We start from the raw sequence: 27,338 nt of genomic DNA on the forward strand, positions 1-27,338 counted from the left end.
CACCAAAAGCATACCCTACATTACATCACTATTCAGGAAGTTATTAATCTGCAGATTGTATAATATAACATTATGAACCAATCCCACTTTGGTATAAAGACAAGTGCTCCTAGTTGAAATTCTCATGACTTATGAGGTCATCAATTAGTGTATTAGTCATATAAAGATGTGCTACAGGCAAAGTTATTCTAAACAAAGTACAGAACACAAAGGAATGGCTACATATGTAAAGGAATATATATATATATATATATATATATATGTATATATATATATATATATATATATATAGGGCCCTATCCAAACATTTAATATATTATTTTTGTCTTCCAGGGAGCGAAAGGAGAGCGAGGTGAGAGAGTAAGTGCACTTCAAATTATCAATTGCAATATGGTTTTGTGACAGTCTGGGCTGCAAAACCTCCCGCTATTCAATGTTAATGCAACAACTTCCGTTACCATTAGAGGTCACTGTCTTACAACTCTGCTCCATACAGACCACAAGAGAAATAGATGAATTTGCACGGAAAAGCTAAACACAACACCAAAACCAGGTTGCTAATGTAATTGGACTAATGAATATTCCAACTGTTCCAGAAAATAAAAAATTCAATGCAATATACACACTCCTTACGTCTCTGTAAATTATAATATTAATGTAAAGATATAACAAAAAAATTTATAGAAATAGATAAAAAATTCATAAATCAATTTTAGATCATTTTCAAAATAAAATAATCAAATATCCATAAACAATATATGTATATATATATATATATATATATATATTCAAATATGTAAAAATAGTAGTTAATGTTTATTATAATTGTCAGTTGGCCAATTCATCAAAAGAATATAATAAAGACACTTTGAAGTTAATACATTTTAAAAAATGAACAAATTACTTTTTGAATTTTTAAATTACAATATTAAATTCCGGCGCCGGTATTCTGGCCAACTGATGCTGAATCCCCTTATATTAGTATCCTAACCCTCTGTAGCCACATTTCTCATGCCAATATTCTTGATCGGCCGCAAATGTGGCCCTCTAATATTCAATAGGGTCATGCACTACCCTAAAACCTAAATCTGAGTAAAAGATTAAAACAAAACATTTAAACAAAGAAAGTGACACCTACCTGTGTAATATCTATCTGTGTAATATATCAGCGACTTCAATCCAATCACTGTGTTTATAAAAAATGTCTTCATTGGCGAATGTTTATTCGTTGGCAGTGAGTTGAAGTTCATTAGCCTTTAAAATATTGCATTTTGCAACCAAAAGCCGGAGAATATAACGCCCAGGGTTTTGATTTACCATTAGGCACCGTAGGACATTGCTTAGGGGCAGTGGAGGCTGAAAGGTGACTTTTCCTCTGTAAAGCTCCTCCAGTATGTCAGGCTTCCTGCTTAAAGGACCAACATTTTTTGTGCCAACACAACCCAGTGAGGATTGTCCAGTCCTGATCATGCTAATTAGTACACACATGTAGCCATATTTACAATAATAGTAGACCTACAGTAAGTTATAGATAATGAAAATATAAGCTAGCTTCTGTGAAGTGTCTTTTCTAGTATGCATAGCCTGCAGACCTCCATACTGGAAGGAAATGTTACAGTATTAAAGGTAAGTGGTAAACAGTAGGATAAACAGCTACATGTTCTACATCTACTCTGTTTTGCTCGATCGGTGGATGATACCAGCATGGTCGTTGTGTACTATACGGACTAGAACTTTATTGAGTCCTATTGCCAGCACTTCAGCAATAACGTATATACTAAGTTGGGTCTGTAGACCTCACAGAGCACAGGGTCCTTCCCTGAGTTTCCCCCCTAGAACCTTGTCGTATGCCGATGACGTGCTATAGGGTTGTATTGTAGAGAAAGTTAGAGGACAGCTCCTCTAGGCAAAGCTCTTATGGTAGATCATCCATTTGGAAAAAGACAGTGTCTGAGATTTCTTCACCTTCACCCATTGTTGGGCATCCAGAGATGGTGAGAGTGATGGAGGCGTCACTGATCTTCTTGTGACCAGACGCCATGACCATACCCATGAATGTGCTGTTATTGCAGAGACTCAGGCACATGATTATATAGTGTTTTGGAAGGAGAAATGTCAATGTGTCAAAAACAGTTTTTGCTTTTTTCGTGTCCCTTATGACCATATTTTTACATATTTGCATTTGCTTTTAAACTTCCACATAATTAAAAACACAAGTCATTTATTTGTCTTCCAGGGTCTCCCCGGACTAGTCGATGGGGTTACGAGTAAAGGAGAACCCGGCAGTCCGGTAAGTGGGACAATGACCTTACACTTTATATTTCCACAATAACTCATTCTATGTTACTTGGATAGTTTCAGTTTATCTATTGTATTATAAGTCACACTTTGGGCCAGATCTACTATCCGTATCGTTTACAAAGCCGCCGATGATCGGCGGCTTTGACCAATGGATTTCAAAGGGCAGTAGTAAACTCGACGATCATCGGCGGCTTTGTAGACCCGATGCATAGTAAATTTACCCGCTAGTCGCTTACAGTTCCAGACGGTGTGAACATTAAAGAAGTCGCTGTCTAATGGGGACAGAGGGCCTGATTCAGAGCCGAACGCTCTGACCAGAGCGCTCGCTCTGAATCAGGGCCCTCCTCCCTAAAAATGGAGCGGCCTCTTGGATGCTCGCATAGCTGTGGGTTACCACCCACAGCTATGCGAGCATCCATGATGATGGTCGCGATGGTCAAGACCATCGCGACCATCGGGCTTGCGACGAGACCCTTGCGGTAGGGTCTCGGTGACCGCAAGCCCTGGAGTGATTTTGGCTCTATCAGAGCCAAAATCACTCCCACTGACATCACTAGTGATGTCAGTGGGGCCGGACTCAGACGGTAGGCGTTCCCATGGGAACGCCTCCGTCTGGCAGCCAAGGCCCCGGCACGCCAACCAAAGGGGGCGTGCTGTCACTCACCATCGACAGCACGCCCCCTTTGGTGCGAGATCCCGAGCGACGAATTCCTCGTCGCTCACCTGGCCTCGTGCATGCGCACGACGGAGCTCGTTCCGTCGTGCGCATGCGCATTCGGGCACCATCGACCCGCTTGCGAGCGTCCTTCGCTCGCGAGCGGGTCTGAATCAGGCCCAGAGAACATACAACTTTTATACCGTTGTGTAAATGGATTATTAACATCAGCACCTTTTATTTTTAATTTTCAGGGTCCACCTGGTCTTAATGGAACACCAGGCCTTCGGGGGCCACCTGGATTAATAGGGCAAAAAGGCGATAAGGTGAATGGGCACTATACTGGTGGCCAAACTGTACCCACCATTTGTATTGCTAGTACAGAACATGTAAATGTCTGTAACATTGTTGGTTGTGTCATCATAAGCACTAACATCGTTACTAGTGTTTAGTTGCATTCATGTAGTTGCCTGTTTACGTTCTGGTTTTTTGGAATGTATTTTGTACCATCCATCCACATGGCATCTACTGTGCGTAATCGCAGTGTGGAAGCCTACCGTGAGCTCCAAATTCTAGCGTCAAATGCATGTCACCATTAGTAGCATTGAAATTTATAACGCCATTTGATACCTGACTTTAACTATCACTAGAAAAGCATATTGGGATTTGTAGTTTTAAGACTTCAGCAGCTAGAGGGCCAAAGGCTGTGACATCTTACCCAAGTAGGTGTGTATTTAGATCTATCTGATTAAAGGGTCAGTGTGTTCTAGGTGCATAAGGTATGTGAGCGATACTGAACACTTGTTGGAAGCCTTGACAGTTACAATGAACTATAATAGAATGACAATAATACAATGGCAATAGTTAGACATTCTACATCATTATGGGACAATATGACAGATGGACTTAACTTTGGATCATTTTTACAGGGTGAAACTGGCGAAGGGCTCCCGGGTGTCGCAGGGCGAACAGGAGATCCAGGTGATCGAGTGAGTTCCAATAACTAATTTACTTGCACAAAGTTTCAAGGATGTGCTGTATGCTGAAGACATATATTAACACTATGTAATTACATATATTTATTAAAATGATATGTGATGGCTAATTCAGCCTTTCCTTTATATGTTCTTTAGGGGCCCAGAGGTCCACCTGGGGAACAAGGAATAAAAGTAAGTAATGGGGAAGTATTGCCCATTGCTACCTAGGTGTTGAACAACACCAGGACAGGTTCTTATTTAGTTTTTGATTTATCGGACTAGTGACCTGCCATTTCCTTTTTGAAACTCTGGGCCTGATTCAGAGCCGCTCGTAAGCGGCCGCTCGTTCGCTCCGAGCGATGTTCGCACATCTGCGCATGCGTATGGGTCGTAATGCGCATGCGCCAACCAGTCATTGCGGTCGGAAATCGTGCACTCGTAAAACAGCGAGGGGCTGCTAATTTGAGTGACAGAATGAGGCGTTTGTGGGTGGTAACAGGGGAAGGTGCTTGAAAACGGGGAGTGGAGATCCGAACGCAGGCGTGCCTAACGGTCAAAACGGGCGTTTAATGGGAGTGCATAATTAACAAAGCAGCGTCATCGACCACGTCACTTGGTTGTCTTTTAGCCTGAACTGCTCGCAGTGATTGCGGGAAGTAAAACCTACCACAAGCACTGTGAGCAGTTCAGACGCCTTTCAATGTACTCGATTAATCTAATAAATAGCGGAGATGACGTATGATGCGAACGGCCAAGGGGCGTCTTTACAAAACAGCGAGCACATTTTTCGGACGCTCGCTCAGACATAGAGGCGTCAACAGACCGCAAAGAGCGAGCGCTCAATTTAAATACCCGGACCCTTTTTCTGAACGAGCGTCCGCAAATAGCGTCCGGCTCTGAATGAGGTCCTCTGTTAGCAGGCCATGTTCACCTGTCGCTCCTCGTTATAGGTTCCCTTCTAAGATTTTTGTTTTAAAGAAGATAGCACATTTCTGATGGCCGTGGGGTTTTTTACTTTCCATAGTTGAATTTCCTGTGTCTGTAAAATAATGTAGAGCAACAATAAGCCCTCAACAAGTTCATGTGTGGTCCTCCTTGTGTTCTTAGATTACAAACATTGCAAGCTCACTGCCTGTGTAGACTGATCTATGACTGAATGCTGATGTCTGTGCAGGAAGAGTAACTGCCATCTACACATAGTACCCCACGTATATATGTGACTTGTCACCACTGGACAGTACATGGGGGCCTTTACAAAATTCTGCTACAAAGCTGGGACTTTGGGTCTGTAATAATATTTTGTCTTCTCCTGTGTTCTGACAGGGTGACCGAGGACAGCCTGGGCTGGATGGAGATCCTGGGCTGAAGGTGATTGTGACATCTTGGTAGATCTGCTAGGAACTTTATGCAACGCGTTGTGAATGCTAATACCCTGTGTTCTTCCATTTGTTTTTGTTCATGTAATATTCACAACTGACCAGCAGGTGGTGTCTGCAATGTACATTTCTAAATTGTTATCATTTCCTTGAGCGATTTTGATATATTAGGACAATAATTGTTCCACAACTTCTTCTTATTGAGTCCTGGTATTTTTATCTAGTGAGGAAACTTGTAATAGCTAATATACCTATAATAAACTAGTGATTTACACATCTGTATAAATCGATGTGTTCTGAAGGGTTCATAAAGAAAATTATAACCATTAATTTTCCCACTAATGGAAATTATTATGGATATTACATAAAAACTCGCCCTACAGCTTAGTGCTTCTTTCTGTGGTCACAAAACTCCTCAGTGACTATAGTTCTTCATGTAATTGAATGTAGTGAGTGCATTATGCCAAATATAATATGCAGTAAGGGGTACCTTGTTCCCAGTAGGTAGTGAATAGCAATATCTGCATACAATAAAATGTAAGTGCGAAAGGGACCAAAAGTGATCAGTTTACTTCATTTCTTATCCAGTTTTCATATAACACAAAACAGATTTAGGAGTCTATTTACTAAGCAGTGTTAGGAGACAGGGTGAAAAGTGATAAGGTGCCAGCCAATCAGCTCCCAACTGTGATTTTTCAAACACAGCCTGTGAGATGACAGTTGGGAGCTGATTGGCTGGCACCATATCACTTTCTTATCACTTTTCACTCTGTCTCCTAACACTGCTTAGTAAATAGACCCCTATATCCTGAAGCTAATCCGTCACCTAAATAGCGTAGATACTGCAGTGCTGTTTCTAGCTACTCTGCTTCCAGGACTGCACCTTAAATGGTGCCATGCCCTGCCCTTAAACGACCTGCCATGCACATTTGTATATCATCGATAAACCTATGGTAATATTTTATAAACATTTGCAATATGTAAATAATTGCTTTTCAATATACAAAATAAGAATAACATAAAAACATTGATGTGAACAGAGACCATAGTGCCGCCCCTGCATCTCTGCCATGCTAGGCTCAGGCCTATGTGGCCAGTCTGAAATTAGGCCTGCACATCCCGAGAGGCAGCCATTTTATATTCATGTTTATGCAGCCCGTGAACTCATGAGGAACAAGAGATATTACTGAGATGTGGCTGTGGATCCTATAAGAAGTTTTGGTCCCCAGTACGAAGGGGTGTGTAAGCATAGCCACGCCACATTTAGTTTATTGAGCCCCCTATGTAGATAAAACAATAGAGAATCACTAAATTGGGTGTTGCCACACCATCATAGGGATGAAGTTGGACATCATAGGCAGGCCCAGGCCCCCAGGCAGGCACAGGTCAAGGTACTGTGTCCTGACACCCCTTCTCAGCACCCCTGGGTGTGTGACACAGTGAGGTCAATAATATCACCAGCTCATAGTTAATTGATATATTGAATATTGGTTCAGCCAACAAAATGGCTGCCTCTGCTGTGTTTGTGAGACAGGTTCACTTTAAAGAAAGAATTCATATTTACTTAGACCTGAATGGGGATTTGATGGAGGTCATGGAGGTACGGCACAGGGGTAAAATGTGCTATCAAATGTGTAACTGTCATAACAGCTTTTATAAATGTCCGCAAACTATAAAAAAAAGTCAGAAGACAGCTGTAAAAACTGATCCCTATTTTTTTCTTTTGAACCGCGCTCCCATTCTGTCATAACCCTGCCAAGCACTCTTTCTCTAGGGACTAGGAAGGAACATTTCTGTATAGCCTCAAATGTGCTGCAAATACAGGCATTCTCTGGCAATATAAGTAATTATATGATGGGTTAACCTGTGTTTGAATTACAGGGGGATAGAGGTCCGCCAGGATTTCAAGGACTTAAGGTTAGTAGAACAGATATTAATTGAAATGCTGCGGTTTGATAATGGCAGCCTCCACTCAAGATTATCGATATACAAGGGTGGTTCAATCAGTAAGGTACCAAGACATCTCACATGTGTAATGTTCTCTATTTCATTCTAAATTCCAGCCAGGCCAGAGCAGGTAGACCACTGTTTCCCCTCACGGCCATTAGACTGAGCCTCATATCAGTCATACCGCCCCAACATCAGTTGTAAGATGGCCGGGCTGGCGGGAACATGGTCATACATTGAGGTGCGTAGTGTGATCAGATTTCATGCGTCTATAAAGGGTGGTGAAATTCATCACCAACTTGTCAAGGTGTACGGTAATAACGTCATGAACTGTCATGAAACAAGCTTTGGTTTAGTGCACTGTCTTTGATAACGACAGGACATACGTTCAAGAGTTGTTACAATGCTACCATTGGGAGTTACTGGACCATCGTCCCTACACCCCTGACCTGGCACCGAGTGATTTCCATCTCTTTGGACCATTGGAGAAGCACCTGGGTGGAAGGCGATTGACAACTGATGGTGAAGTTCAGTAAGCCGTCATGTCCTGGCATCAGGCACTTGAAACTGATTCTTCTATGACGGGATAGATGCCTTGGTGTACCGTTGGTATAAATGCTTAGACAAGTATGGGGACTATGTGGAAAAACAATAATACCAAGGCCATGCTATTGTTTAATAAGTTGATTAATTGAATAAATGTAGGCAATGAGAGGTCTTGTTACCTTATTTATTGAACCACCCTCGTACATGCATTAAACAAGTGGTTCAATTTACTCCTGGGTGTCGTGCACTGGAGTGAGATCCTTCCTGGCAGAGTGGGGCGAGTTAACAACAGGGCAGCATGGGCTCCCACACATAGTGACATCACTACCGTTGGGGGTGCTGTGGCATATGTGAACTGGGGTTTCTGTCTGGCATAATGTGAAGTGGAGGCACTACATTATGTTTAACAGATTTGTGGTGCTGGGAGTATTTACACCTTATACTTTTTAATTACACCGACAGTATGACAATTTTGTTGGTAGGGGCCCCCACAAGTTATTTACCCTGGGTCCCCCACACACTTTTATACGACCCTGACGAGCTATGAGGGTCCCACAAAAGGAAGACACTTCATCTCGGCTATATCAGAAAAGGCTGATTTTTAAAGAAATAAAATAAACTGCATTTTTTTCTTAAACATACTGATAGTGTTTGCAAGAGATGGTGTGTTTTTGTTTTTTAAGTTTATACCGTTCATTAAAAACTATTTTTGACAGGCTCAGGCACTGTACTATATCTAGTAATATAGGGTTCAGTACAGTGGCGTATCTATAATGGGTGCAGTGTGTGCGGGCGGCCCCGCACCGCACACCCTTCACCCATATTAGCTTAAACTTACCTGTCCGTGGTCCCGCGCCGTGTGTCACCGCTGCTCAGAACACCGTAAAATGGCCGCCACGGCCATTTTTCCAGTGTTCTGCGCATGCGCAGTAGACTCATGGGCACACTCTAGTGCCCAGAGTCTACAGAACGCCAGAAAATGGCCACCGTGGCCATGTTTCCGGCCTGCTGCGCACGCGCAGTAGACTCTGGACACATTCTAGTGCCCGGAGTCTACTAATGTTCCGGTGGCTGGCCAACCGCGTCAGTCGGCTATCGGGGAGAGAGGAGGGGGTCCTGCACGGGGAGTGCACACGGGCCCCCTCCTCTCTTAAGACGCCCCTGGTTCAGTATATTACTTAGACAGTCAAAATATAGACACCATAATGTTGACAGGTACTATATGTAGACAAACAAAAGGTTGACACTTTTAATTTTATTATAAATGCCAACAATACATACAGTAAATGCTATTGATATCTGTACAACAGTATATATCTTCCAATTCATACACATTGAACAGAGTTTGCATTTATTTGTTTCTGAGATCAGAGTCCAGAATAATCAGCAGTTTTCCTTATTGTGGGACAGATATTATATCATCTAATATTATTATAAAAATTAAAAATTTCTACTTTCCAGGGAAACTCCGGACAAAATGGGCAGACGGGCCTGGCAGGATCTATGGTAAGTATCCTGATTTTTATACAGTATATTAAATCTATGAATTACTTTTATTAAATTACTTTGTTAAAAGTAGGGTCCTGGGCTGGGTATCATTAATTACAGGTTATGCTGCACTCAGCTTCTAAAATACACACACGGCACTCAGCTTCTAAAATACACACATGGCACTAAGCTTCTAAAATACACACACGGCACTCAGCTTCTAAAATACACACACGGCACTCGGCTTCTAAAATACACACATGGCACTCAGCTTCTAAAATACACACATGGCACTAAGCTTCTAAAATACACACACGGCACTCGGCTTCTAAAATACACACACGGCACTCAGCTTCTAAAATACACACATGGCACTCGGCTTCTAAAACACACACACATGGCACTCGGCTTCTAAAATACACACACGGCACTCGGCTTCTAAAATACACACATGGCACTAAGCTTCTAAAATACACACACGGCACTCAGATTCTAAAATACACACACGGCACTCAGCTTCTAAAATACACACACGGCACTCAGCTTCTAAAATACACACACGGCACTCGGCTTCTAAAATACACACACGGAACTCAGCTTCTAAAATACACAAACGGCACTAAGCTTCTAAAATACACACACGGCACTCGGCTTCTAAAACACACACACGGCACTCATCTTCTAAAATACACACACGGCACTCAGCTTCTAAAACACACACACTGCACTCAGCTTCTAAACTACACACACGGCACTCAGCTTCTAAAACACAAACACACGTCACTCAGCTTCTAAAACACACACACGGCACTCAGCTTCTAAAACACACACACGGCACTCAGCTTCTAAAACACACACACGGCACTCAGCTTCTAAAACACACACACGGCACTCGGCTTCTAAAAGACACACGCGGCACTCGGCTTCTAAAAGACACACGCGGCACTCGGCTTCTAAAATACACACGCGGCACTCGGCTTCTAAAACACACACGCGGCACTCGGCTTCTAAAATACACACACGGCACTCGGCTTCTAAAACACACACGGCACTCGGCTTCTAAAACACACACGGCACTCGGCTTCTAAAATACACACAGGGCACTCGGCTTCTAAAACACACACACGGCACTCAGCTTCTAAAACACACACACGGCACTCAGCTTCTAAAACATACACACGGCACTCAGCACGGCACTCAGCTTCTAAAACACACACACGGCACTCAGCTTCTAAAACACACACACGGCACTCTGCTTCTAAAACACACACACAGCACTCAGCTTCTAAAACACACACACACGGCACTCAGCTTCTACAACACACACACACGGCACTCAGCTTCTAAAACACACACACGGCACTCAGCTTCTAAAACACTCACACGCGGCACTCAGCTTCTAAAACACTCACACGGCACTCCGCTTCTAATATACACACACGGCACTCCGCTTCTAAAACACACACACGGCACTCCGCTTCTAAAACACACACACGGCACTCCGCTTCTAAAACACACACGGCACTCCGCTTCTAAAACACACACACGGCACTCGGCTTATAAAACACACACACGGCACTCGGCTTATAAAACACACACACGGCACTCAGCATCTAAAACACACACGCGGCACTCGGCTTTTAAAACACTCACGCGGCACTCGGCTTCTAAAATATACACGCGGCACGCGGCTTCTAAAACACACACGCGGCACGCGGCTTCTAAAACACACACGGCACTCGGCTTCTAAAACACACACACGGCACTCGGCTTCTAAAATACACACACGGCACTCAGCTTCTAAAGCACACACACGGCACTCAGCTTCTAAAACACACACACGGCACTCAGCTTCTAAAACACACACACGGCACTCAGCTTCTTTAACAGACATACGGCACTCAGCTTCTAAAATGCACACACGGCACTCAGCTTCTAAAATGCACACACGGCACTCAGCTTCTAAAACGCACACACGGCACTCAGCTTCTAAAACGCACACACGGCACTCAGCTTCTAAAACGCACACACGGCACTCAGCTTCTAATACACACACACGGCACACGGCTTCTAAAACACACACACGGCACTCGGCTTATAAAACACACACACGGCACTAGGCTTCTAAAATACACACACGGCACTCAGCTTCTAAAACACACACACGGCACTCAACTTATAAAACACACACACGGCACTAGGCTTCTAAAACACACACACGGCACTCTGCTTCTAAAACACATTCACGGCACTCGGCTTCTAAAACACACACACGGCACTCGGCTTCTAAAATATACACGCGGCACGCGGCTTCTAAAACACACACGCGGCACGCGGCTTCTAAAACACACACGGCACTCGGCTTCTAAAACACACACACGGCACTCGGCTTCTAAAATACACACACGGCACTCAGCTTCTAAAGCACACACACGGCACTCAGCTTCTAAAACACACACACGGCACTCAGCTTCTAAAACACACACACGGCACTCAGCTTCTTTAACAGACATACGGCACTCAGCTTCTAAAATGCACACACGGCACTCAGCTTCTAAAATGCACACACGGCACTCAGCTTCTAAAACGCACACACGGCACTCAGCTTCTAAAACGCACACACGGCACTCAGCTTCTAAAACGCACACACGGCACTCAGCTTCTAATACACACACACGGCACACGGCTTCTAAAACACACACACGGCACTCGGCTTATAAAACACACACACGGCACTAGGCTTCTAAAATACACACACGGCACTCAGCTTCTAAAACACACACACGGCACTCAACTTATAAAACACACACACGGCACTAGGCTTCTAAAACACACACACGGCACTCTGCTTCTAAAACACATTCACGGCACTCGGCTTCTAAAACACACACACGGCACTAGGCTTCTAAAAGTCAGCTTCTAAAATACACACACAGCACTCAGCTTCTAAAGCACACACACGGCACTCAGCTTCTAATATACACACGCGGCACTCAGCTTCTAAAATACACACACGGCACTCAGCTTCTAAAGCACACACACGGCACTCAGCTTCTAATATACACACGGCACTCAGCTTCTAAAACACACACACGGCACTCAGCTTCTTTAACAGACACACGGCACTCAGCTTCTAAAACGCACACACGGCACTCAGCTTCTAAAACGCACACACGGCACTCAGCTTATAAAACGCACACACGGCACTCAGCTTCTAATACGCACACACGGCACTCGGCTTCTAAAACACACACACGGCACTCGGCTTCTAAAACACACACACGGCACTCGGCTTCTAAAATACACACACGGCACTCGGCTTCTAAACTACACACACGGCACTCGGCTTCTAAACTACACACATGGCACTCGGCTTCTAAAACACACACGGCACTCAGCTTCTAAACTACACACATGGCACTCAGCTTCTAAAACACACACACACGACACTCAGCTTCTAAAACACACGGCAATCAGCTTCTAAAACACACACACGGCACTCAGCTTCTAAAACACACACACGGCACTCAGCTTCTAAAACACACACACGGCACTCGGCTTCTAAAACACACACACGGCACTCAGCTTCTAAAACACACACACGGCACTCAGCTTCTAATATACACACACGGCACTCAGCTTCTAAAATACACACACGGCACTCGACTTATAAAACACACACACGGCACTCAGCTTCTAAAATACACACCCGGCACTCAGCTTCTAAAACACACACACGGCACTCGACTTATAAAACAAACACACGGCACTAGGCTTCTAAAACACACACACGGCACTCTGCTTCTAAAACACATTCACGGCGCTCGACTTATAAAACACACACACGGCACTAGGCTTCTAAAACACACACGCGGCACTCGGCTTCTAAAACACTCACACGGCACTCGGCTTATAAAACACACACATTGGTGGAGCGCTAGATCGCGCTGTAGGATTGTCCTGTGTTTCCACTGCTCCTGGTTTTAGGCTGAGGTCTAGATCCTGTCATTGTGCCCTGTGCCGGTCTCGGGTTTGGGTGCACACAATTGCAGTGCCCTGTGGCAGGAGTGCCCCAGACAGGGTTTCAATAATATATACATATGTATATGGCCTAGCAGCGGGTTCCGAGCAGCTTCTGTGTACAACCATACTATTAAAATTATAACTGTTCTCTTTGTTAACAGGGGCCTGCAGGGTTACAGGGATTACAAGGAGAAAAGGTAAATTGTGTATTTATTTTTTTTATATATTAGTATTAATTCTTATTTAAACTTATTTTCTTACTTATAGGAGACTCTTCACCAACTCACAAATGCCTAATAAACAGCTATGTGAACAAACAACAGCTAGTTAAACATAAGATTACATACTGTACGCTGTGTGTTGACGATGTATATTTTATTCTGTATTTGCTGGGGGGCTCATGGTGAGTTGGATGAAATCGCATCTAAGGGCTCGATTTAATCAGGTGTGAAGGGGGCGAGTTGCCAGTGCAGCCAGTGCAGTGGAGTAGAAACGCCGCCAACGCCACCGCCATTCGCCCTCCTCGTGGCCCAATCTCCCACAGGACTCCCACATTTTTGCTCTCAGCACTGTGGGGCCCACTCTTCCGAAAAATGCTGAGCCTCTCGCAACTTCTGGGAGGGTAGGCATGTATGAGCTGCAACCAGTACAAACATCTTAATCATCATTTTGCACCATGGGTTGAGCGCTCGCAAGCAATGCACCTCCAAACAGACACAAATGCATCATTCTTGTTTGCAGCATAGGATGCATTTTGCACTCACGCCCTAATTCACCTCTCACCCTGTCTCCACCCTCCCAGGCACAAGCTGCCACAGAGCATGGGTCACTGAATTGCCGGACAAAACGGCTTCCGATTGCGGTGGCATGACAGAGCTCTCAAACCGGGACTATCCCGTCTAAATTGAGACAGTCTGGAGGTAAATGGGTTTATGAAATAGCCTGCGAGATTCTGGCGAGTCTGCCTGTATTTTTAAAGCGGCAATCATTAAAATGGCAACACCAATCTAGTTTTGCCTTTTAAACGTTTGCTTTTTTAAATAGCATACAGCCAGAGCCTGCATCTCACAGGCCATTACATAAGCCCCACAGTGTGAATATCTGTACTTTAAAATGATGCTTTTATTCTTAATGTACTATCCCAGCATGAATAGGGCTTCAGTTATTTATTCTTTATTAAAAATTAAAATTGCCTATTAAAGAGTAAGTCGCACTATTGTCATATAGAACATTTCATCGCTTCAGTCAGCCTAACGGAACTGCTGTAAATGTAACATGGCAGCTGTGGTAACATTCGTGTATATGGATTTGTACATTGTATTATGATCCCATGTGTTTACAGTCTGCATGTGATTTCAGGGTGAGCAAGGTGCTCCGGGCTTACCTGGGAGTGCAGTAAGTAAATCATTTATTCTATAACCGTTCTATCATACACACAACTGATGCAGGTAACAATGCATCTAACGTATGTTTCTGTTTCAGGTCTCCACTGCGATCGGACCTAAGGGCGATAAGGTGAGGTGACAATGTGCTGGGAAGTTACATCTGTGGGGCCTATTATCCAGAATTCTTGGGACTTGGGGTTTTTCCAGACAAGGAATTGTCCATAATTCGGAGCACCAAGCCTGAAAATATATAAAAAATATTTTAAGTATATTAAATTATGTTTCTAGAGCGTCACCATTTTTCCCAGCACAGTGCCTTGCATCAAATAGTGAATCCTTGCTCCTCACAGTGCTTTAATGCAGAAAGTGGCTGGTGATTATGGCCCTCATTCAGAGGCGGTCGTAGGATGCAAGCGGTCGTTCTGAAACTGGGCGGCCGCTTGCATCCTGAACAGCCGCCTCCATGTCGGTCGTTAGGCTGTGGGTTAACACCCACATCACCGCTAAGGGTGACAGTCGCGATGGTCAAGATCATCGCGACCATCGGGGCTTACGACGAGACCCTAAGGTAGGGTCTCGTCAACCTTAAGCCCCAGGGAGCTTCCTGCTCTGTTTGAGCAGGAAGCTCCCCACTGACATCACTGATGATGTCAGTGGGGCCGCCCCCAAACGACAAGCATTCCGATAGGAACGCCTGCGTGTGGCCAGGCACGCCCCCGGCCCGCCCAGCAAACGGAGTGAGCTGTCAGCATCGACAGCTCGCCCCGTCTGCTACGAAACCCCTAACGAGGGATCACCCCTCGTTAGCCGGGTCTCACGCATGCGTACGACGGAGCCGGCTCCGCCGTGCGCATGCGCACTGGAGCAACATCAACCCGGTTGCGAGCTCGTAGAGCTAACGACCGGGTCTGAATAAGCTCCTATGTCTGTACGTAACATTATTCCTGGGTAGCAACAAACATTTCCTTATCTATTTTCTGGTTTTCACAAGTCTTTGGCTAATGGGATTACGGATAAAAGCTGCCATTTCTGACTGTATATAATTAAATTGTCATTCTGTCAAGAAACAACAGAGTGAGAGAAATAATGTCTCATTAAGGGGGAGATGTATCACATTCTGCAGAGAGATAAAGAGTAGAGAGATAAAGTATCAACCAATCAGCGGATCGGAAACTCCATCTTTAATAAATTGCTACCTTCCACCCTTTCACAACCGTCTGATGTCTTTCTAGCAATAGCACGATTAGGAAGTAGCCTGGTCTTAGTCATGGCTGGCAGCACAGGGTGTAAGATAATGTTCTCATTTATCGGTCTGCCCATTTATTTACAGGGTGAACGTGGTCTACTGGGGACAGCGGGCGCGCAGGGCTCAAAAGGTGATCCTGGAGCGAAGGGGGAGAGAGTGAGTACCTATAGGACATCCTTATCTACTGTAGGCAATACCAATGTCTATAGTGATTCCTTCCTGCTGGTTCCTATTGTTATTCTGTCATAAATAACCTGTGTCTGTGACCCATGTATGGTAAAATATGTGACACCCACTGAGTATTCTCCAACCCGAAACATGCATTAGATTCATAGGAAATATCTCTTAAGACCTAACAGTTGTGATACGTACTTCCATTTGTCATACTGTGAATGACAGCCTGTTATTTTGTGATTAGGGTGCTCAAGGAATCGGCATCGCTGGCCAGCCGGGAGATAAGGGGGAAACAGGGGAGAGGGTAAGTGCTGTTATGTGTCTGTCATACGCCTTATTCCTGGGAAGAGGGTGCTGTCATGGAGAAACATTGTTGTTACGTGGAGCCATGTGTTAATAATAAGTATAAGGTATAACCAGGGAGAGGGTTATTTGTTAGATGAGAGTTTTCCTAGATGGGTGATGGTGTATTGAAGCTGTCAGAACAGCGAGGGTTAATCATATGGTGTTGTTATACTGAAAATAATATTTAACTTTTTTTTTGCATTAGGGACTCATAGGTCTTGCCGGGAAGACAGGTCAAAAGGTACGGACATCCATTTATAATCATTTATTGCTACCATCCTATTATTAAGTCATCTTATGGCAAAACCAAAGGACTTTATGGTTAATTCCGTTATATATCAGATATTTTTTTTTACCTAAATAATGTTTGAAAACTAATTGGTGCCTAGTACAGTATGTGGTTTGTTATTTGTGCATTAACAATTAACAAATGTTGGGTATTGTCTATGCCTCTTCCATGACTCCGAACTATGGGTTACCTGTTTTTGGGGGTTTTCCAACCACACCCCCATCAGATCATACTGACTGATATTGTGATATGGTAGAGTTACACAGATTATTGTGATAGATAGGCAGGACCGGATTAAGCCTTCGGGAGGGCGGGGGGGACCGCCCCCACTCCTCTGGCCCTCCTGTCAGCACTGTACCCACTCATCATCCGGCGCGCTCCCACTTTTCATCTGACCCACCCAGACTAGTCATCCGGACTGCCCCCACTTATCGTCCACCCCGCCCCCACTTATCGTCTGGCCCGCCCTCACTTGTCCGGTCCTTAGAAAATGAACAGGACTACACAGTGCATGCAGCAGTGTGCTCCAACCAGTGGGAGGGGGAGGGGCTAAGAGAGCGGTGCCCCCCCCCCCCTAAACCATCTTTGTTGACAGAGTGTTGTAAAGAAAAAGAGGGAGATATTATTGGACAAAAGTAAAAAACATTGGCACTCTGGAGCATAAACACAAAACACAGAATCCCCCAGCACACTGCAATGGGTGAGGATAACATTTTTATAAATGAGAGTACTCAGTAACACACATTTGTAAATATATGATAAGCCAAAAGCTGCATCAAGGAGCCTCTGTTCAGGTGGTCCTACACTACATAATAATAGCCCCACTTTGGGTCATATATTTTGTAAATTGAGAGACAACTAACTGGAGACTCCCCAGGAGCCCCAAATATGGCAGTACTAGGATGATCATTCCCTCCAGCTAATGCTCCCATGCCTGCCTCTACGAACAGTGGTATGCAAAATGCAAGCTACTCATAACTAATTTATTGGCCCATCACAGCTGTGTGCAGGGGAAGGGTTAATCTCCCATGGTCAACTCCAGTGGCGGCTGCAGAGGTGGGGCTGCAGCGCAGTACAAAATATGGGAGTCACACCAACTGCCACCCCATATGCTGCCAAACATCTCTGGCCAGGACTCACTGGCAGTTGGTGTGGGGTCCCTATTTGAATTTTAGACTGTGCTGGAGCCGCCACTGGTCAGCTCTCAAGCAAAGTCATTAACACCTTTTATAGAGTCTCTGCTACAGGAATATTACTTCTCTTAGTGAAATGAAAGAGGAGCACTTGCCATGGAGATCAGTATGATCAAGTCTACAGATGAACAATATATTCTAGATTTATGGAAATACAATAAAGACAGTTGCTCATTATACTGTCAGCAGGTTTGGATTTGAAGTCATTTAGCATACTGTAACTATCGGCATTACCAGGCAGGAGAGAATGGAAGGCCAATCTAGTTCTCTTCAGTTAGTTACTGTTCCCTTTTGTAGGTGCTATTCAGTTCCATCAGAGTACAGAAAACCAAACATAGTACCTTACTGGCTGTGGGACATTTTCTCCTCAGGGGGATCCAGGTGACCCAGGGCAGGATGGAGAGCCTGGAAAGACAGGTCCACCAGGACAAATTGGGCTTCGTGGCAAAGAAGGAGAACGAGGAGAGAAAGGAGATGAAGGGACACCGGTAGGTCTGATCTCTAGCTCACAGTGACCATGGCCTGATGTAGTCTTCCAGGCTGATTAATTAATTCTGTCTCCTTGTAGGGTGAAGCCGGGATCCCAGGGAAGAATGGTGAAAGAGGCCTGAGGGTAAGATGGACCCATGGTGTAACTAGCACTTGTTACATTGTGGCAAATTGAAGTGTGTGGATAAATACTAGGTTCTGTCACCTGACTTTTTGCATAATACAGTAATGGTATTATTTTTGTCTGCCTAGGGAGTTGCAGGCCCTAGGGGCAGCCCAGGAGAGAAGGGGGACCAATCAGAGCCAGGAGAGCCTGGAAGGAATGTGAGTAGAAGTGATCATGTCCATTCTATCAATGACATAATGGGGTGTGCCGGGGTCCAGCAGATGTCCAGGCCCAACTCAAAAGTCAAAAATCACATATACATTAATGTGCACACAGACTGTAATGCAATAAATTCTCAAGAATCCACAATACAAACATGGCTGATTCATGGTGAACTTTGGTTCACCTTGAATGGTGAATTTTAGCCACCGTGTAATGTAATGCATTTGGAATATAGTGGGAAGGGCTCACAAAAAATCCAGCAAGAGGTGCCAACCAGGCAGTGGTGTGTCTATAATGAGGGCCCCTATTTTAGTTATTTACCTCCTGCCTGTCCTGCTGCCGCCATTATTCTGATGATATGTTTTGGTAATTTGGCGCAGGCACCATATTTCTTAAGTAATCACCGGTGATGAAGCTCCAGCGTCATATTTCCCAACATAATGCCGGATTATTGCTCCATTTTGTTTTTTTTTCGGTCAGGTGGGAGGGTGGGGACATCTGCACACGTGCTCCTTGCAGTCTTTATAAGCCCGCTGGGAGGTCCAGAATGGCAATTTGACAGGTGTGGTGCTTTATGCCCTGGTTGCTTTTTTAAAGCCTGTTCCTAGTGAATTGAAAATTAATTAATATGCAAGATTTGCAATATATTTATGTGTGAACAGTGTCCAACTATCTTTGAATCAGTTTGGATGGCGTTCAGGTAACCTGTACTGTGCTTGTATTTAATTGTGATGACAGAGGGCCACCTTGAGCTTGAGGCCTAGCAGTTATTCATGAGGTAAATGCAAAGGCCTAAACAAGCTTGCTCGTCTTATATCGTTATTTTGTTTTCCATAGGGCAGTCCTGGCCCCCCCGGCACCAAAGGTGATATCGGTGATCCAGTAAGTACGGATTTCCTCCTATTTCACTTCTCTGGCATAATGGGCCGATGTCGCCTTTCTATAAGCTGTAGGTGTATACGCATGTAATGTACAGTGCAATGCTAATATTATAAAGAACAGCGGTCAGTAAGATTTGGAAGGTGGCCGGAGCAGCCCCATTAGGCTCCATCTAGATGGACATTTTATTTTTCATGTTTGCCATGTTAGGGAGTGTAAATAAATATGTTAATCCCCACGTTCTACACATGTTCCAGATGCTTTCTAGAGAGAAACGCACATAGCCATTTACCAGCACGGTTTGTTAAACAATTTGGCTCAACTTAATAAACAGTGAGATGTTTTTGGAACATTTTGAAATGTAAAATCGCTTAAAATACTCTCAAAACAGAAATTCCCTACCAGCCGTAGCCTTATTTTTTTTATTTATATATTTTTAGCCTTAATTTAAATGGGAGTAATGGAAATATAGCCGTAACAAATCAAATTAATGTGGAGAAAACCACGGAGACTACATATAACAAGAGTCCTTGCTAGGGCTCATCCACACGGGCGCTTTCTTGAAATGCGTTTTGGAAATGTAGAAATATGGATCCACGGATCTCTAGGAGACGCTGGCTCCACTTTCCACAGGGATAATAGCTGTTATGTCCACAGCTCGCAACATTTTCTCCCAGATACAACTATAATTCAACCTATAAATTATTAAACATCAGAAACATCCTTCTCTTTAATAATATATTAATTTCTATTTTCTAATTTTAGGGGCCTCAGGGAATTCAAGGACCTCCAGGAAAACCAGTAAGTATATATACTCTTTATTTCTTCCATCAGGGGCGTTTCTAGAGAGGAGGGGGCCCGTGTGCAGTCTCCTATACGGGCCCCCTCCTCTCTGTCCGGCGGCCGGCAGCGCACTGAGCCGTCCGCGGCCAGCGCCGGAGTTATAGACTCTGGGCACCAGAGTGCGCCCAGAGTCTATATAAGTTGCGCTGGTCACCGGGAAAATGGCCACGGCGGCCATTTTCCCTGTACTGCGCATGCGCAAACGACGGGAAAATGGCCGCAGTGGCCATTTTCCAGTCGTTTTTTACAGCGCTGGATCCCCGCGCCGACGTGGGACTCCGGAGAAGTAAGTAATTGTATGGGTGCAGCGTGTGCAGTGCAGGGCCCCCCTGGACCCAGTGGCCCGTGTTCCCCGCACACCCTGCACCTATTATAGATACGCCCCTGTCTTCCATGTATTTTTAGATTTATTTTCAGCCCCATGTTAATTTCTTTTTGCCCTTTGTTTTGTTTCTTTAATCTTATTTTTTATATATTTTTAGGGATCTGTTGATTCTGTACTTGCCGGAGTGAAGGGGGACAAGGTGAGTGTCTGTACAGCATTCCGCAGATGATTGGCTCACGCATTATCACACCCAGCCAATCACTGGAGCTTTTGTCACTGTTAGGCTTCTTTTCCAGCCGGCCACATCTGCTTATCCCAAGTTCCCAACCCTATACCAGGTTACACTATATTATGTACCATCAAAGCTACAGAAAGATCCATTTATTCCAGTTTAACTATTACATTGTAAAAGCGTCACATGACATTAGGAATTTAAAAGGCCCATTCAGCAATATATAGAGCCAGTGAATAGAAGCCTTGTATAGGTATAGAACCATCTGTATTACATCACATATATAAAAAACAGCACTCAGTCTCCTGCGCTTCCGTCGATACCATATTTGTTTTCAGGGAGGAAAGAGGTCTCACAGATATTTGCATAAGACCCCTTCCTGTGTTACAATGCTCCTGTTCACAACACAAAAATACAGCCCTCCCCCTCAAACCTTGGTCTGTAAAGGTATATCCCTCCCACCCCCACCCCAAAAGCAATGTTCTGATTAAATATATTAGTATATATATATATATATATATATATATATATATAATAATATAATAACATCCAAGCATACAAGTTTTTATTTTCTAATTTTATGCACCCTCAACTATTTTTTTCTTAGTTGTGACTGAAATTACAGCTACAATTCCACCTACATAGGAGACTTTATTAGCGTTCCCCCCACCCCAGCCAGGGTCCAGGGCTGTATGCAGCCATTTCTTCCTCGGATGTCTTGCAAATAAGTTTAGTTCATCAACTTTAAATGGTAACGGGGGATGGGGGCACCAATCACAATCTCAATCTCTCTCCATATTGTACATTTGTGCAAGATATAACGTTGCTAATCTGTAATTGCTGTATATATTTAGGGTGAAGATGGAGACCCCGGGGAGCACGGAATGAAAGGACAAAAGGGTGAAGCTGGTACAAATGGGCTGGCTGGAGAGAGGGTGAGTGCCCAAAGGCGCTATTATACTGATATATAATATTATACTGTAATACACGTCTTGCTAATGGTACAATAGCTCTTTATTGGAACATAGCAGTCACCACACATGCAGGACGATGCTCGTTTAGAAGCGAATACCGTATATGTAACATAATCCAATCGCAGTGATTGAATGAAATAACACAATCCAATCCCATACAGTTATGGTGACAGCAGACAGAAATTTCCCTGCCCTGCTAATCTGCATTTTTAGTAATTTAGGAATATTGAATTCCTCCAATCTGGCCATTATCACACATACACTGGATAACATTCACATGTGGGCACTGAATACGTTTGCATTATACCATAAGACCACACGCTGTGCGATCATGGGTACTATAATAGTTTGTTTAGCGCATTTTGCGGGGGGGTAGGGGGCGTTCATAGGCATAATGCAATAAGGGGCAGATGTGGCTCGTGCACCGGTTACAGAGTGGGCGCAAGTGGTCATTCAGGGCGATGACTAGCGGTAATCCAGGCGCATGTGCAGCCGGGGCGGAGACGTCTCGCTCTGCATATGCGCAGGAATATCCTGTTTGTGTTTCTTTTAGTCATTCTTGCCCATTTTTCTGCGTCAGCGACATAATAACAACTGATAAACACTGTTCCTGATGCGCAGTTGTACGCAAGTCGACTGTAAATGCTCCCAATTTGCTTGCACGGGAGTAAAATGGGTATGTTGCGTCATGTGCAGAGTTATACGGATTTTTTGCGATCTGGTTTGATAGTCATCATCGTCACCCACCAATGCACCCGGAAATGTGTATTTACGCAACTCTGCACAGCCCGTCAGCGCACCCTCACTGACCTTCACCCATGTGAGATCGCCCCACTACGGTCCGGTAACCCCTTTTTCGTCACAAGTGAAAATGTGATAGGAATGCGCACAATACTGCATCGCTTGTACTTACAGCATCGTGCGGGCCGTGCTTAGTGCGAATATACATAATGTGCGCTTCAGGCTTCAGGTTCAACCATGCATCAGGCCCCCTGTGTTTTCAGTGCAAACCTTGTGATCATTGTAAATATATCATGGTAAGTTGGTTATTTATAAGTAGGATATTGTCATCTTAATAATGTTATCTTAATGCAGGGCTTAGAAGGACCAAGAGGCCCACCGGGGAATCGGGTGAGTATACTAGGAGTGTTTCATAGTTTTTCATAGTTATATACAGTATATATTTTTTTTTTCATTTTGTGAGTCTTTATTTTTACTTTTTTAGAAGACTTTGACCAAGTTAGTCCAATGTGAGACGTAAATAGAGACTATTACAGCAAATTTACCCTATTCTAGAAATACCAAATTTTTCTCAATGCCTTCAATTCCTACTACCACAGATGCCTCCTCATACAGCTGCTATATGCCAAACAGCCCGCTGCGACTGAGCCTATAACTGCTGACATTTCTGTGTTTCTCTCTCACAGGGTGATCCTGGAGATCGCGGGGGGCCAGGTGACAAGGTAAGCAACGCCGATTCTGTACTGGGTCAAACAGGGTTGGACTGGCCCACAGGGGTACAGGGGAAATCCCTGGTGGGCCCCACTGCCTGTGGGCCCACCCTCGTCTTCTAGGTTTTAGGTTCCAGACCTGAAATTATAGATTGTCACTCTATTAGATGTTCAATTACTTAGAGGAGAATAACCACTGATCAACATGGGGGCTTGGTTCCCTTCTATAGAAACTACCTCTCTGCTGGATGGCCACAACCCTTAAACATAGGCCCCTACCAGTACATTTTCCCAGTGGGCCCTTCATGCCCCAGTCCGTCACTGGGGTCAAATCTGTTTTATGCACTTTGTATTTGCTATGTGTGTTTGGTGTGTATATTTGTGCCATCTAAAGTGTATGGCTGCAAAAGCATGTGGAAAGATAACAATTTTTAAGTCGGCAATGCCACATTTGACTTTTCTTATTATTCCTCCTACAAATCATTATCTCCTTTTTAAAATCTCTGGAGGAGAGACAAGAATGGCTGCCAGTCAAGCTATATGCTCCCAGCGGGACAGTTTTATCAAGCCTTGGAGAGAGATAAAGTGGAGAGAGATAAAGTACCAACCAATCAGCTCCTAACTGTCATTTTACAGGCTGTGCTTGATTGGTTGGTACTTTATCTACATCCACTTTATCTTTCTCCAAGTCTAGTGTATCTATCCTAGCGTCAGTAATCTGATGGCAAAGGTGGGAGAAGGAGGGGGAGAGGATTTTTGCAATGAAGACAGAGCTTAGTGGGCATTCCAAAGCCTCTCTGCTCACTTCATCACGTGTCATGTGTATAAAGTTACCGTGAAGGTCACATGACACTGTGGAAACACTGCTGTTTTATCAATCATTAATAGCAGCCTGAAGAAACAAACCAAGGAAAATGGTAATTGACAAGCTTTTTCTTATGGCTTGCTACAATGATTTATGGTACAAAAATTATTTTTTTTCATGACATTGTTGCTCTAATTTCCTCCTGCCACACAGAAAGATATAAATCTGTGAACAAGCAGTCATTGATAATGTCATATTTTTGCAGACCTGGGCCCATGCTGTTGTCCTTCATTCCACCGGATCCTGTGCTAATAAAATCCAGATTCCCAGTGGCATGAAGTGCATTAGCTGAGCCTCTGAGCAGCATTCAAATGCAATGCGTCCCGCTGCCAAAATGAGCTCTGCGCACCATGATCATGTGATTATATTCTGTGCCTTGTTTTTTTGTTAGGGTGAACGTGGGCCACCAGGAAACGATGGAAGAAACGGAATTGATGGAAAACCTGGACAACCAGGGACGCCAGGGTTAAGAGTAAGTAGGAGATAATGTTCACCTGAGTTACAGTTCATAACTGCATCTTGATAGCATTCACCTTCAGAATTTAGGGATTTAGGGGGATGTACTAATCCTTGGAGAGAGATAAAGTGGAGAGAGATAAAGTACAAACCAAACAGCTCCTAACTGACACTTTACAGGCTGTGTTTTAAAATGACAGTTAGGAGCTGATAGGTTGGTACTTTATCTCTGTACACTTTATATCTCGCCGAGGCTCAGTACATCTCCCCTTATTACCAAAGCATTAAAAGTGGCACTAAAAACCTCTCTCAATCAGGTAAAAAAAATTAATTTCAGTTTCAGAAATGTATAAAAATGTGTTTGGAAAGTAGATGCACCAGATAAACTACACTTTTTTTTTTTAATCAAAACTGTCATAAACTTGAATTTGTTTTATATCCTGTTTGTACTTATTTTAAACATTCTGGATACTGATTAGCACCAATCCCCGGTCACCCAGAGCTTGGGGCACCCTCACCTATGCCTACTAGTGAAACCGCCATGGGTACTTTCAACCAGCTTCCTATAGTGCACACAGCCATTTGTGTTTGATCTCCTTGGAACATCCTGGAAGCTGAGGTGCTGGACCATGAGCCATGAGCACAGAGCATCTGGGCTTCTACTTATTGTGGGAAGGAAGTTTCATGGGGGAAATGCATTTTTTACATAAAGTTTTACTTTAACATGCAGTTGTACTGTTTAATTTTATAAGCGTTTTGAAAACATGTCTGCTTTCCTACATACTTCCTAAAATTGCCACAATTTTGTTCATTAGAATATCAGTAATCACATTTTAATGAAAAATTACCTTATTTATTTCTTTATTTCCAAGAACTTAAAAATTATATTTTAGGTATGAACTATGATCATAAAACAAATTCTTAATTAAACCTGTGTGACCAGTGTTAAACTAACATCCTGCTGCAGTTCCTTTGAAATATAAAGTATTATTCCTGGAACATACCATGTTGCAGTGCAACATGCAAGTCTGCAAAGTTGTCAGTCGCTCATTGTCTGCTTAGTCAGAGAACAAAATCTCTCCCTCTGACTTGGTAACCTGCTACAGAGGAGTGAAAGAGATCATGATAGATATAATTATACACACTCCTGGCACTTGAAGAATTTTATTCAGTAGATCAGCTCAGTACTATTTAGCAGGAATATAGAGTTGGAATCCCCAGCATGATGCATCAACTATCGTGATTGTATTGAGGGACTGGCAGGAGTGATGCGTAACTGACCCAGGGCTGGATGTTCAGTGTCACTGACTCAGGTCACACTCTGGGACCCCCTACTTGAGTAGGTACATATTGCACCCCTGTTTATCCTTGACCAATGAGGATACATATTGTAATTTGGCTGGACAGGCATTAAGATGATCATTTTTACCTTATCATTATTTTATCTTTATTTTATTGTAGGGTGAAATAGGCAAACAAGGCGATAACGGGCGAGATGTAAGTATCTCAATCTGAATTTGACGCCCCCATGTCATACATTGTTTGTTGTTGATTTTCGTTTTGTTCCTGTGTATTTTCTTAATCTTCCTGAGGCATGTATTTCAGGGACTTCCAGGACTAAGAGGAGATCAAGGACCACCGGGACTAATTGGGCCAATTGGGCCCCCAGGAGTACCGGTAAGTAGACACTACCCCTGGCAGAGCATTTAAAGCAAATCAGTCACCCAAGCACAGTGGAGGCAGACATTTTTGTGGGCTGAACCAATGTTCAACCTACCATTGGTACCATACCTTCCAACTCTCCAGATTTTGGTGGCACTGTCTCAGCATCCCACCCATGGGCCGCAGTGTCCAGTGGGTAGTAAAAGTTGGGACTCGGGAGGTCTTTCTCACCGCACAGCTGCTCTGCTATGCAGACCAGCAGTGTATGGAGCGTCCAAATAGTGCAAAGAGAGGCTAGGGTCAGGTCAGTAGCCCCGAGGAGAGCTGGGCACGACCCCTGCATTACGAGGAATGGAACATGACACACGGCCACACCCCCAACTCCTATTAGTTATGTATGCACTTGCCACTAATGACAGCATAGAGTTCCCAATGCTTCAGTGATGTCACTTCTTCCTAGTGAACTGATAAGCTGCAATCCCCTCAGTGTTGGTTCTTCACACAAAATGGCTGCCCCCTGTCTGTGAGCAGGGCATTGGTCAGCTATACAGTTCCCCTGTACTTTTTGGTCTACTTTGTGTGGCAGTAATTTTTTAAATATACATTTTTCTCTCCCAAAACACAGAGACTTCATCAGACCCATATTTATCTTCTGTCCCCCTTAGACCTTTGTTGTACTGCCCTTTATCAAGACCTGTGGACCATACACAGATTCAATATCTAATATATGTATAGGTGGGGTTGGAGTCCTCTGAAGATAGCATTCAAGCAGACCAATCCAGTATGCCTATACCTTTTCCATCACTTCATTGGCTGTGTCTCCACTATCAGTACATCCTTCTTGTTTCAGACACAAATGGCACACAGGACAGTCATGCCTTCCTTCCAG

At 43.9% G+C, this 27,338-nt stretch overlaps 1 protein-coding gene across 1 annotated transcript in view; it reads left to right on the plus strand.

Moving 5' to 3' along the window:
- COL7A1 (collagen type VII alpha 1 chain) overlaps positions 1–27,338 on the plus strand; it is a 200,995-nt gene that overhangs the window by 118,984 nt on the left and 54,673 nt on the right. The window contains exons 40-65 of the mRNA XM_088479830.1: positions 334–360; positions 2,237–2,290; positions 3,211–3,282; positions 3,886–3,945; positions 4,090–4,125; positions 5,257–5,301; positions 7,191–7,226; positions 9,264–9,308; positions 13,475–13,510; positions 14,673–14,708; positions 14,796–14,828; positions 16,029–16,100; positions 16,363–16,422; positions 16,669–16,704; positions 18,317–18,433; positions 18,514–18,558; positions 18,687–18,758; positions 19,600–19,644; positions 20,407–20,442; positions 20,967–21,008; positions 21,896–21,976; positions 23,111–23,146; positions 23,443–23,478; positions 24,723–24,803; positions 26,249–26,284; positions 26,393–26,464. Coding sequence (XP_088335956.1) covers positions 334–360; positions 2,237–2,290; positions 3,211–3,282; positions 3,886–3,945; positions 4,090–4,125; positions 5,257–5,301; positions 7,191–7,226; positions 9,264–9,308; positions 13,475–13,510; positions 14,673–14,708; positions 14,796–14,828; positions 16,029–16,100; positions 16,363–16,422; positions 16,669–16,704; positions 18,317–18,433; positions 18,514–18,558; positions 18,687–18,758; positions 19,600–19,644; positions 20,407–20,442; positions 20,967–21,008; positions 21,896–21,976; positions 23,111–23,146; positions 23,443–23,478; positions 24,723–24,803; positions 26,249–26,284; positions 26,393–26,464 — 1,347 coding nt within the window. The remainder of the gene's footprint in view (positions 1–333; positions 361–2,236; positions 2,291–3,210; positions 3,283–3,885; positions 3,946–4,089; positions 4,126–5,256; positions 5,302–7,190; positions 7,227–9,263; positions 9,309–13,474; positions 13,511–14,672; positions 14,709–14,795; positions 14,829–16,028; positions 16,101–16,362; positions 16,423–16,668; positions 16,705–18,316; positions 18,434–18,513; positions 18,559–18,686; positions 18,759–19,599; positions 19,645–20,406; positions 20,443–20,966; positions 21,009–21,895; positions 21,977–23,110; positions 23,147–23,442; positions 23,479–24,722; positions 24,804–26,248; positions 26,285–26,392; positions 26,465–27,338) is intronic.

This window comes from Taudactylus pleione, unplaced genomic scaffold (assembly GCF_031769625.1).
Source record: "Taudactylus pleione unplaced genomic scaffold, aTauple2 ptg000247l, whole genome shotgun sequence".
Classification (NCBI taxonomy): domain Eukaryota; kingdom Metazoa; phylum Chordata; class Amphibia; order Anura; family Myobatrachidae; genus Taudactylus; species Taudactylus pleione.